Source organism: Schistocerca americana, chromosome 1 (genome assembly GCF_021461395.2).
Source record: "Schistocerca americana isolate TAMUIC-IGC-003095 chromosome 1, iqSchAmer2.1, whole genome shotgun sequence".
Classification (NCBI taxonomy): Eukaryota; Metazoa; Arthropoda; class Insecta; order Orthoptera; family Acrididae; genus Schistocerca; species Schistocerca americana.
Genome location: NC_060119.1, coordinates 34,817,629 through 34,830,619, shown reverse-complemented (window position 1 = coordinate 34,830,619; position 12,991 = coordinate 34,817,629). Strand labels below are relative to the sequence as shown.

Sequence of the window (12,991 nt, the reverse complement as noted above, 5' to 3'; positions counted from 1 at the left end):
ACAGAACATGGATGTAGGGTTCCAGCCCTGAGGGACGGAGGCAGGGCGCGTTCTTCCACTCTGCTCCTCGAACCTCGGCCAGACTGAGTTCTCGTTTGTTTATGCTCGCAACCGTCTTCCATGTTATAATGTTTGCACTTTACTGACATTATTATGTTCAAGGTGGTTGCAACATTTGTTGAATGTTGGCCATAAGCAAAATAAAAAACAAAACCTCATTAATGTCTGGGCTGTTAAAAAGAATCACCTGAGGGAAAGTCAACACAAACTATTTGGCCTGTACAAAAAAGCACAACACCTGCAGCCTACAAGTTGTTGTCACCCAACACAATGCAGTGGTATGTTGTGCTCGCTGGTTCTGTATGACAATTTGCTGGGTGAGCTTCAGCATCTGAGGATGGTTTTCCTACAAAATGACTATTCAGAGAAATAAATTCACTGAACATTCCAGCTCAAGTGAGACCAGTTAATTGAACAATATGAAGAGACACAAACTGCATCTACACTCTACAAACCACTGTGAATTGCATGGAAGAAAGTACTTCCCATTGTATCACATATCAAGATATCTTCCGCTTCCAATTACTTATGAGGAAGATGGTTTGCTTAAATACCTCTGTGCATGCTGTAGTTAGTCTAATCTGATCTTTGCAGTCCCTTTGGGAGCAGTATGTATGGGATTGTCGTGTATTTCTAGGTTCCTCACTCAATACAGTTTCATAAAACTTTGGAAGTAGGCTTTCCAGACATAACTGACACCTACCTTCAAGTGTCTGCCAGTTCATGTTTTTAGGTATCTAAGTGATGCTCTCCTGTGAGTCACACAAACTTGTGACCATTCACCCAGCCCTTGTTTGCACACATTCAATACCGCTATCAGTCCTATCTGATACGAGTCCCACACATTTTAGCAATACTCTCAGATAGGCTGCAAGACTGCTCTGTAAGCAATATCCCGTACAAACTCATAGTAGTTTTCCAGTATCCTATAGATGAACTGAAGTCCACCTCCTGCTTCACTGAGACTGAACCTATGTAATCATCCCATTTGGTATTCCTACAGACTGTTGCATGTATGTATTTGCTGATAAAGATTGTCACCGACTCATGTTGTAGTCATAGGATATTATGTTTTTATGAAGTGAAAAAATTTACTTTTCAGGTCATTTAAAACAAGTTGCCAATCTTTGTACCACTTTGGAATCTTATCAAGATCTGACTGAGTATTTGTGCTACTTTTTTCAGACAATAATTGATAACTGTGTCATGAGTGAAACTGCTGAGTTTGTACCCTTATCATCCAGATCATTAATATGCAACATTTACAGCAAGGGTCCCCCACTTCCCTGAGGCACGCCGGAAGCTACTTCTGTGTCAGTTGAGGACTCTCCATCTAAGATAATATGCCATCTCCTACCTGCCAAGAAACACTCATTCTAGTCACAAATTTGATTTGATACAACCTGTAATTGTACTTTTACTAATTAGTGTACATGTGATACTGGCACAGATGCTTTTTGCAAGTGAAGAATTACTGTAACTTCAGGGCTGTCTCGATGTACAATTTCAGTTCCTATGCCGTCCACCAGCATCTGGACACTTGACATGCTCTGCATACGACCAGACCTTTGTTAGTAATTATGAAAGCTCTTTTGATAAGATCCTCCTGTAGTAGTCACTGAATGTGTGACTCACTATCTTTCTGAAAGCCAAATACATTTCCTTTGGCTTGTATCAATAGCCCTATGCTTTGTTTTACTCTTATTATACAATAACTGCTGTATCTTTACAGAGACTGTGTACTGTGGAGATACCCTCTCATCATAAGCTGTTCAGCTAGGCACATACGCAGTGTCTGGCCAGTTACTGTTTTATGAATGAAACTATATGGTTACAGAAACCATTTCAAGTCTCGAAGACCTATGATGTGTACATGCAGATGGAAGTAATGAATGAAAATTTGCACAGAGGCCAGGGTTTGAACCTGGGTGTCCTGCACACTAGGCAGATGAGCTAACCACTACACCACCCTGGCACAGTGATTTTGCACAACTGCAAGGATGACCTTAGCACGCCACCCCCCTCAATCCAGGATGGTGTAGTGACCAGCATAACTACCCAGGAGATCTGTGTTTGAATCCCGGTCTTGGTATAGTCCACACACAGTACAGTGGCTGATGCATAGTGATAAGTTTTTATCTGAAGCACTGTTCCAGCTTCATGATGATGAGCCCATAATTTCATTACTGGTCATAGTTATTGCGATATTTGCACGTAAGTAAGACACTGGTCCAAATTCGAAAAAGTTTGCAATGAAAAATAGGGGTCACTATGATTTTGCATTTGATACATATACATAATATGTTGCTTTGTGCGAAATTTAGCTGAGATATTGAACTAGACTTTGTGGAGGTCTCTATCTGTTACAAATCTCGAGAAAGTTGATCTGATGTAGCACACTCATCTGCAATCACATGCACCGGTGATGTAGCCATTCCTCATATTTCGTAACTGGTTTGAGATATCAAAATGTGTTTTTGTCAAATGGTAGCATGCAGGAGAGTATTTTGCCAAACGATTATAGTGCAAAACTTCATTATCTACCGTGTTATTGCACTAATTACACACTTTTTTGATGAAAGAATGTAATTTTTAAGGCCCAACAATAGCTGATGAAACAACAAATGCTACAGGTTTTGGAACAACAGAAGTGAAGACATTACACATTTATTTTTGTACCGAGGATGTGCTTTTTCATAAGCTATTGATCTTACATCTCCGCAGTTAATAAACCATTGTTTCGAAATTCTCTTGCAGTGTCATCTGCACAGCACGTTAGTGAAGTAATACTGTGTAAACTCGACTGTGTTTTCACAAAAAGCTAATTTTAATATGGGAACAAGAGAAATGTGTAAGTTTTACTCAAGATTTACACTCATTCTCTGAAAGTTACAGATGATATAGAACTCAGGCGAAAATAAATCAGTATTTTTGTTGCATTTTCACTGGAATTCTTTTTAGATACTAACCAAATCAGAGATGATAGAACTTTTTGAATGGCACTACTTTTTAGATACTAACTGAAGCAGAGGTGACAGAACTTTCTGAATGGTCACCGTGCAAGTGTGGGCATGGAGGGGCTTCACTTAGTATTTGCAGAAAATGTTAGTGTAGGCTTCAGTTTAGAATGGCACTGCCCCTCCAGTGCTCGGCATTTCCCCTGCACTGCCTATCGGTAACCTCAACCATTATCACTCTCCCAACACGTGCCCTGCTGATTGCGCGTCTCGCGGCTACGTTATTCTGCGTGCATACTGCAAATTTTCATTTGTCTATTGTGTCTGTTTATATACATCATAGATGTGTGAGTCTTGGAAAGGTCTCTGGAACCATATAGTTTGATTTGATTAAGTCACCTACGCTCAGGTTTCAGGCAGGATCGCCATTTTGTTCAATGTTGAGATGATATTCCAATACAGTTGGAAAGCGTCTGTGATGCTGTTCAGATTTAGGGGAAGCGCAAAGTGGGCTGAGGTGTGAATGGGAATTTGGATTGAGGGGGAGGCGTGCTAGGATAGTCCATGTAGTTGCGAAGAACCACTGTGCCAGGGTGGCGTAGCAGTGAGCACATTGTCCAGTCAGCAGGACACCCGTGTTCAAATTCCAGCCTCGGCAGAAATTTTCATTTGTCACTTCAGTTTGCATGTATACACCATATTGTTTTATAATTGAGCCACAGTTACTTTATGTGCTTCTGCCTAAAGGCAAACACCAATCTTACTGTGCTTCAGTGCTGAATAAAATAAATGTTGTGTGTCTCTCAGTTTGGTGCTAGCCTTATATTCAGTGCCACTTCAGTAGCATTTCTGCCAGCTTTATAGCTTGTATTACAAAGCAGCTTTCCATTCAGTGTCACGAGGCTGAGTGAACCCCATTCCTTGTCTTTCCAATACAGAAAAAAACCTGAGATTATCTCTGAGAACTGAACTTGCCGAGTCATCAGTAGTCATTAATGTTGATACTTTAGTGACGTGATGCTTATTCAGGAAACAGAAGAATACTTAACAGACACAGCATTAAATGTATCTTTTGCCCATTTGCCAAACTGAGGAATTTGGTGGTACCTGTCACCTCAGGAAAAAAGTGTTTATCAGATTTTGTGTCAGTGTATCCATGTGACCCACAGCAACCTTGTCACGGAACAAGTCAGTATGTTGTTTACAGAATGCTGACAAGAAAAATTTATAAATTAAAGAATCAATAAAACATGAAAAAATTGTGGGGTAATATACAAACAAATAACACATTACAGAGAAAAAGTTCTCAACTACTGTGAGGGACTCCTGCACAGAATAGAAGAAGTGTGCTACAATGAAGCCTTTCACCTTGTCGTTTAATACTTCAGGTTATCACTCATTTTTTTCACTCCTGCTGGAACCTGCTAAATAGTAAACACCATTTAGTGCAGTGCCTAAGGAAGTATTAGCCAATTGCATATCATTTTTCTGTCTAGTGTTCACTGAATGAATGTCGCAGTTTCTTCTGAACTGAGACAGTACTGCCAACAGCAGTTCTGATAATGGAAGTATATGAACAGGAATGAGCTAGAATTCCTAGGCATCTGAACAACAGCCTACATGAAGTTCGCAAACTGTCACTGCAGATCAGTATGATCACCCTTTTCTAAGCTAATAATATTCTTGCTGAGTGCACAGAGTAAATGTAGGTGCACACGTGTGTTTGTTTTTGTACTCTAGCTCGTCAAAGGATTTCTCCTGAAAGGTAGTGAAGTTTTCATTCTCATTTTCGTGTGCCTCTCGACGACTCGATGCTCTGCTATTCTCCTTTACTTCTAAATAATATACTTCCGAGAAAGTGTTCCATCCTGCCCTCAGTCCTAACAATTTAAAATAGGTGACTTCACTGACTGACTGTCTTGGGACAATAAAATTTCTCTTTGACAAGAGTTCTATGTCAAAAGCTGTATGATTTTCATTTTGTTGCACTGAAGTATTAATTTGTTCTCTGACAGTTACATGCTTTTGTTACTGCTTACCATGCCAGTTACATCATTTATTATGTTTCTTGCCTTGCAAGATAACACATATCATCTGCTAAGAGGGAATGTCATGTCATGTCATGTTCAGTGGCAGATCACTGATGTATATCAAGAACAGCAACACACACTGTGGCTCACTCGCCCCTCATCCCACCGCTACTATACATGACCCATGTCAAATTCAAACCTCTTCCATTTTTATAGACACTGGACAACCTTCTGCTTTTATTCCAACTTATGCAGAAGTACTGAATGGTCCAATACCTTTGTTAAATCTACTGCCATCAACCCATTGTTTAGCTCTAATAGTGCCTGACACAAAGAAGACTAAATTGTGTTTTCTGTTAATACCCCTTTCCTGAAGCAAAACTGTGAGTCTAAAATCAAATTATGAGTACTGAGATGTGCCACTACTCTTGTATATGCTGCTTTCTAAACAACATTTGAAAACAATGGTAGCAAAGAAATTGGCCAGTAATTGTCTACTTTACCTCTTTCATCCATTTCATAAAATAAGTATAAAGTAAAAAGAGTATTTCAATTTGTGATGCAAGTTACCATACCTGAAAGACACACTGCGCAGGGGACTGAGTACAAAACTAATGTATGGTGCACTAATTTTCATAATCCTGCTTGAAATTTCACCATACCCATGGGGAGTCTCTACTATTTAATGATGTAATAATTGTTCCAGTTTCATCTTTGCTAGTTTCCTGTAATTTACTGTGATGTAGTTGTCTTGGAACATCAGACTTAATGAGTTCTGCATATTTGCCTGTACCAATAAAATTTTGATTTATTGGCCTAATGTGTCACACAGTAGAAGATTGTTGCAATGGACACCATGCCTTTGAAAACGAAATTAATCTGCAATAGCAGAGCATTGCCTTAGCATAAGTCATCACATAATGTAGGAAAAGACCACTTTTATATTCCCTGTTTTGTCTTTCTGGGACTGCAATATAAAGGAGGCAATATGTATTCAAATTGGAGACAACCTCACTGATTAGGCATCTGGTACTCCAGCTTAGTGCTGGTTGGAACCCTACGCTTTCTACCATTAGACCCCAACATTGAAGTGCACTCTAAAAGGGGACTATGGTAATACAGAAATGTATTTTTGATTATTTAGTCCTGACTCTGTCAGACCAAAAACTTCATTCCATACCAGTGTGCAGCAAAATATAGTGTTTCTCATCTGTTCAGCAAAGTCATAATTTTGTGTGAGTACAACGAAATAACATGTTGAATGTTACTACCATTAAAGCGAGTGACTTTTTGGACAGTGTGAATTTCAATTGGACAGAAAACTAAAATAATTTTGCACAAACCTGTCACTGGCAAACTCAGATATTAATTCTTTTCATTTTGACAAGCTGTGCCAAAAGTTTTATTTATATCAATATGAAATCAAATTCATTTAAAAACAAAGATGATGTGACTTACCATACGAAAGTGCTGGCAGGTCGATAGAAACACAGACACATGCATACACACAAAATTCTAGCTTTCGCAACCAACGGTTGCTTCGTTAGGAAAGAGGGAAGGAGAGGGAAAGACGAAAGGATGTGGGTTTTAAAGGAGAGGGTAAGGAGTCATTCCAATCCCGGGAGCGGAAAGACTTACCTTAGGGGGAAAAAAGGACGGGTATACACTTGCACACACACACATATCCATCCACACATATACAGACACAAGCAGACATATTAAACGGCAAAGAGTTTGGGCAGAGATGTCAGTCGAGGCGGAAGTGCAGAGGCAAAGATATTGTTGAATGACAGGTGAGGTATGAGTGGCGGCAACTTGAAATTAGCGGAGATTGAGGCCTGGTGGATAATGGGAAGAGAGGATATATTGAAGAGCAAGTTCCCATCTCCGGAGTTCAGATAGGTTGGTGTTAGTGGGAAGTACCCAGATAACCCGGAAGGTGTAACACTGTGCCAAGATGTGGTGGCCGTGCAACAAGGCATGTTTAGCCACAGGGTGATCCTCATTACCAACAAACACTGTCTGCCTGTGTGCATTCATGTGAATGGACAGTTTGTTGCTGGTCATTCCCACATAGAATGCGTCACAGTGTAGGCAGGTCAGTTGGTAAATCACGTGGGTGCTTTCACACGTGGCTCTGCCTTTGATCGTGTACACCTTCCGGGTTACAGGACTGGAGTAGGTGGTGGTGGGAGGGTGCATGGGACGGGTTTTACACCGGGGGCGGTTACAAGGGTAGGAGCCAGAGGGTAGGGAAGAAGGTTTGGGGATTTCATAGGGATGAACTAAGAGGTTACGAAGGTTAGGTGGACGGCGGGAAAGACACTCTTGGTGGAGTGGGGAGGATTTCATGAAGGAGGGATCTCATTTCAGGGCAGGATTTGAGGAAGTCGTATCCCTGCTGGAGAGCCACATTCAGAGTCTGATCCAGTCCCGGAAAGTATCCTGTCACAAGTGGGGCACTTTTGTGGTTCTTCTGTGGGAGGTTCTGGGTTTGAGAGGATGAGGAAGTGGCTCTGGTTATTTGCTTCTGTACCAGGTCGGGAGGGTAGTTGCGGGATGCGAAAGCTGTTGTCAGGTTGTTGGTGTAATGGTTCAGGGATTCCGGACTGGAGCAGATTCGTTTGCCACGAACACCTAGGCTGTAGGGAAGGGACCGTTTGATGTGGAATGGGTGGCAGCTGTCATAATGGAGGTACTGTTGCTTGTTGGTGGGTTTGATGTGGACGGACGTGTGAAGCTGGCCATTGGACAGGTGGAGGTCAACGTCAAGGAAAGTGGCATGGGATTTGGAGTAGGACCAGGTGAATCTGATGGAACCAAAGGAGTTGAGGTTGGAGAAGAAATTCTGGAGTTCTTCTTCACTGTGAGTCCAGATCATGAAGATGTCATCAATAAATCTGTACCAAACTTTGGGTTGGCAGGCCTGGGTAACCAAGAAGGCTTCCTCTAAGCGGCCCATGAATAGGTTGGCGTATGAGGGGGCCATCCTGGTACCCATGGCTGTTCCCTTTAATTGTTGGTATGTCTGGCCTTCAAAAGTGAAGAAGTTGAGGGTCAGGATGAAGCTGGCTAAGGTAATGAGGAAAGAGGTTTTAGGTAGGGTGGCAGGTGATCGGCGTGAGAGGAAGTGCTCCATCGCAGCGAGGCCCTCGACGTGCGGGATATTTGTGTATAAGGAAGTGGCATCAATGGTTACAAGGATGGTTTCCGGGGGTAACAGATTGGGTAAGGATTCCAGGCGTTCGAGAAAGTGGTTGGTGTCTTTAATGAAGGATGGGAGACTGCATGTAGTGGGTTGAAGGTGTTGATCTACGTAGGCAGAGATACGTTCTGTGGGGGCTTGGTAACCAGCTACAATGGGACGGCCGGGATGATTGGGTTTGTGAATTTTAGGAAGAAGATAGAAGGTAGTGGAGCGGGGTGTCGGTGGGGTTAGGAGGTTGATGGAGTCAGGTGAAAGGTTTTGTAGGGGGCCTAAGGTTCTGAGGAGTCCTTGAAGCTCTGCCTGGACATCAGGAATGGGATTACCTTGGCAAACTTTGTATGTGGTGTTGTCTGAAAGCTGACCCAGTCCCTCAGCCACATACTCCCGACGATCAAGTACCACGGTCGTGGAACCCTTGTCCGCCGGAAGAATGACGATGGATCGGTCAGCCTTCAGATCACAGATAGCCTGGGCTTTAGCAGTGGTGATGTTGGGAGTAGGATTAAGGTTTTTTAAGAAGGATTGAGAGGCAAGGCTGGAAGTCAGAAATTCCTGCCACCCTACCTAAAACCTCTTTCCTCATTACCTTAGCCAGCTTCATCCTGACCCACAACTTCTTCACTTTTGAAGGCACTGGTACTTCCCACTAACACCAACCTATCTGAACTCCAGGGATGGGAACTTGCTCTTCAATATATCCTCTCTTCCAGTTATCCACCAGGCCTCAATCTCCGCTAAGTTCAAGTTGCCGCCACTCATACCTCACCTGTCATTCAACAACAACTTTGCCTCTGCACTTTCGCCTCGACTGACATCTCTGCCCAAACTCTTTGCCGTTTAATATGTCTGCTTGTGTCTGTATATGTGTGGATGGATATGTGTGTGTGTGCGAGTATATACCTGTCCTTTTTTCCCCCTAAGGTAAGTCTTTCCACTCCCGGAATTGGAATGACTCCTTACCCTCTCCTTTAAAACCCACATCCTTTTGTCTTTCCCTCTCCTTCCCTCTTTCCTGACGAAGCAACCGTTGGTTGCGAAAGCTAGAATTTTGTGTGAATGTATGTGTCTGTCTGTGTTTCTATCGACCTGCCAGCGCTTTCGTATGGTAAGTTACATCATTTTTGTTTTTAAATATATTTTTCCCTATTATATTGAAATCAAATTCATTACTATTATAAAATAAATAAGAACAATTTTTGATGAAGTAAAGGACTTTACTCTATCAGAATATGTCATTTTAATAATTCAGTGAAAAGACACATTCTGATAGGTGAAACTGCTTTATGCACAAGTGACGCCTTAGGTTCAACTTCTAATTCATTTTGTATTTATGTTCCACTTTTTTATGCAGTTATGAGACTTGGGAAGAAGAAGGAGAAAGAAAAAGAAAGTGAAGCAAAGAGTCAGATGGTTGATGGTGTATCGAGACTCATCTGTTCAGCAAAAACGCACAACATTCCACTGAAAGGTATGTGACAAGTGGCAAATGAACAGTTTGTGTCCAGAGTTAATTCCCTTTACTCGTTAACATATTTAATTATTCACTGTATTACACTTAATCTGAAAAATCCTGGAAGCAGTGGAATGTACCATATGGTGGGGGCATTGATCAGAATTTATGTAAGGAGTCCATGGGAGTGAGGAGGTGAGCAAGTTGCCATTGAGTGGTGGTGTGCCTGCAGAGGTGTGTGTGTGTGTTCGTGTGTGTGTGTGTGTGTGTGTGTGTGTGTGTGTGTGTGTGAATGAATGAGACAGAGAGAGAGAGAGAGAGAGAGAGAGAGAGAGAGAGAGAGAGAACTTGCATTAGAAATGGTGCTTAAGTTCAAGAATAATAATTTTATGGCTTTTTTGGAGTGCCTGCTTGCTATCCATTGTAGAATTTACATTATACTAATATTAAAATTTGTCATTAGTGATAAAATATGATGCCTACAATATTTTAATGATATTTTTTCTTATGTTTCAGTATGTATTGATGGTACAGAATGGTCAGCAGTGAAATTTTTTCAACTGTCAGCACAGTGGCAAACGCACATCAAGCATTTTCCAGTTACTCTGTTTAACTTCCCAGAGCCCGCTCTGTAACATCACAGACACAAGGGCACAGGCAATATTGGTTCCTGTTTGTACCACATGTTTTGAATATATCACTTGTCTTTTGTGACTATTAATGGCAGGCTGTGTGTGTGTGTGTGTGTGTGTGTGTGAGAGAGAGAGAGAGAGAGAGAGAGAGAGAGGGAGAGACAGACAGAGAGTGTGCTACAGAGAGAGAGAGAGAGAGAGAGAGAGAGAGAGAGAGATTGCATGAGCATTTGCAATAATTTTGTGTTTCATAAGGCTTTCATTTGCATAATTGTGCTGTTTGTATAATGATGGGGATGAGAGTGTCAGAGTTCATATGTAAATCACTCATACACATCACTAAAACATTTGTCATGTGCCAATCAAATATAATACTATTCTCAGTATTTTACAAAGTGACTAAAGAATATCAATGACAATATTTCTTTTATCCACATTTTTTGAGGAATACATGGTGTATCATATACAGACTGCTAATAATACATAAACTAATACACATTTTGGTATATGTGGTACCAAAACATATTAGAACTGTTGTTACTATTGCACATTTGTCTTCGTGTATTGAAGTTTATAAACCAAAAAGATCTGATATTATTAGTTCTTTGGAAAAGTTAATATTCAAAACCGAGTTTCTGTGTTTGATTTCATTGTGGTGATTTGATCTGTGAATTGCTATTATTTATTACAAAAACTTTAACTGTGCAATACTGCAAGCCAGAATCATTGGTACACATTTTTATAAGGAGCACAGTCTGTGCGAATCTTTACTGTTGTGCACTTTGTCAGCTGAATGCTCTTACTGTATGTGTGTGTGCTCTTGAAGAGTTATCAGTGTGATGTTGATAATTATGTTGTCATTATTTATCTTCTCCCTTGTAAATATTTCATTTGATGTGATTAAGATTTGTAAATTGTAAATATAATTGTTGATACAACTGGTACAAACAGTGGAACATGAACTAGTCATGGGAGAAAATACAATAAACCTGTGCTTATTACACAAGTGAACCAACTTGTGTTCAGCAGAATCAAGACTTGCCAGTTCCTGACATAACTGTTGTGCAGTGCAGTCAAATGTTAGGAAATTATACTACTGTATTTATTACTCTGATGTGATTTTTTTATTGTAAAGCTACTTTGTATTTAATACACATGGATCTGATTTTGTCGCAAATAATTAAAGAATTGTGGTTTGTACATAAAAACCAAATAAATGTACTGAAGTATTATGTAACTATTGCAATGTGCCATATTGCTCTAAAAGTACAGTCATAATTAAATTATGTTAAGGAAGTGTGATATCTAAATATTATTATTATTATTATTTTGTTTATTTAATGCTATACCTGGCCTGTCCATTATTAAGGTGTGGAAACCAAAACCTTGAGTTAATGTATTCTATTGTGGCAAGAAATTTGTTCATGATTATTTACATGTTGTGCAAGATTGAAGCTGGCAGACTATATTAACAAATTTCAGTTTGTAGAATTACTTGTACAGTCCTGTTCTCTGAACCAAATTAATGTCCCATTTTTTTGTCACACTTTTTGATATCTTCATTCATTCTCTCTTCCCATAATCATTAATTCAGTTGTTGTTTAGGAGATATTGTTGGAGAAAGAATTTTGTAACAGCTATTTTCTTCAAATCTACAAGGTGTTTCAAAATGATTGTAGGGTTTTTAAGGCTTTGTAGCATTTATTACATTCAACTTACAATTATAAATAATACATCAAAGGAAAGAGAAACTCGAGTTTTTTTTTCTCTGTCTATCATTTGAAGTTGTTACAAACTCTAAAGCATACAGACTATGATTTACGCAGCAACTTGTTGCCTGATGAAAATTTTCTGGATTGTATCATCTTCAGTAATGAATTTCAGTAATGAATTGACCGTTCACCTAAGAGGAAATATGAACACACAATGTACACATCAGGCAGACAACAGCAGCTGATAAAGTTGCAATAAGACTCCTCTCAATAGAATATTCTTTTGTACCATACACTGGTGGAAAGTTTATGGGCCTTCTTTTTTCGTGAGGCATCTGTAGTTGTTTCTTATCTTGATGTGCTAAAACTGTGGCTCTTTTCTCAGTTGCGAAGGAGCTGAACACAGAACTTTATTTGGCATCAAGATGGTGCACTGCAGCATAACTCAGTATGCAACTGGTTAAATTACGTCATACCCAACTGCTGGCTAGGCTGCATGGGCTGGATGACAGAGCTTCTTTCATATGACATCCACACTCATCTGATCTGATGCCGTGCAATTTTTATCTTTCGTGGTTGATAAAGGATAATGTGAATGTGCTTCCGCCACTAGTTGATCTCTCCTACTTGATAAACAGTATTGAAGCAGTTGTTGCAACAAACGTACTGAGCATGGTCTGGGAAGAACTAGTCTACTGACAAGATCACTGTTGTTTGACAAATGGTGCTGACACCGAACACTTATAAGAGAAACTGTGTTGGTTGCTCTTCTGTTTAATGCATTATTTATAATTATAAGTTGAATGTAACAAGTGCAACAAAACTTTAAGACACCAAAATTAATTTTGAAACACACGGTATAAAGAAGTAATACTAACATCATGTGCCCTTGTTTCAGTACAAATTAAAAAAAATACGTACGTACCAGTTCTCATCTGAATT

General features: G+C 40.1%; 1 protein-coding gene across 4 annotated transcripts in view; it reads left to right on the top strand.

The window, feature by feature from the left end:
• The window catches only part of LOC124546611 (phosphofurin acidic cluster sorting protein 2-like), a 676,573-nt gene extending 664,907 nt beyond the window's left edge, over positions 1–11,666 (top strand). For all 4 annotated transcript variants that reach the window (XM_047125051.1, XM_047125049.1, XM_047125052.1 and 1 more), the window contains 2 exons: positions 9,607–9,723; positions 10,222–11,666. In XM_047125051.1, coding sequence (XP_046981007.1) covers positions 9,607–9,723; positions 10,222–10,340 — 236 coding nt within the window. In that variant the 3' untranslated portion in view covers positions 10,341–11,666. The remainder of the gene's footprint in view (positions 1–9,606; positions 9,724–10,221) is intronic.
• The last annotated feature ends 1,325 nt before the right edge of the window (positions 11,667–12,991 follow it).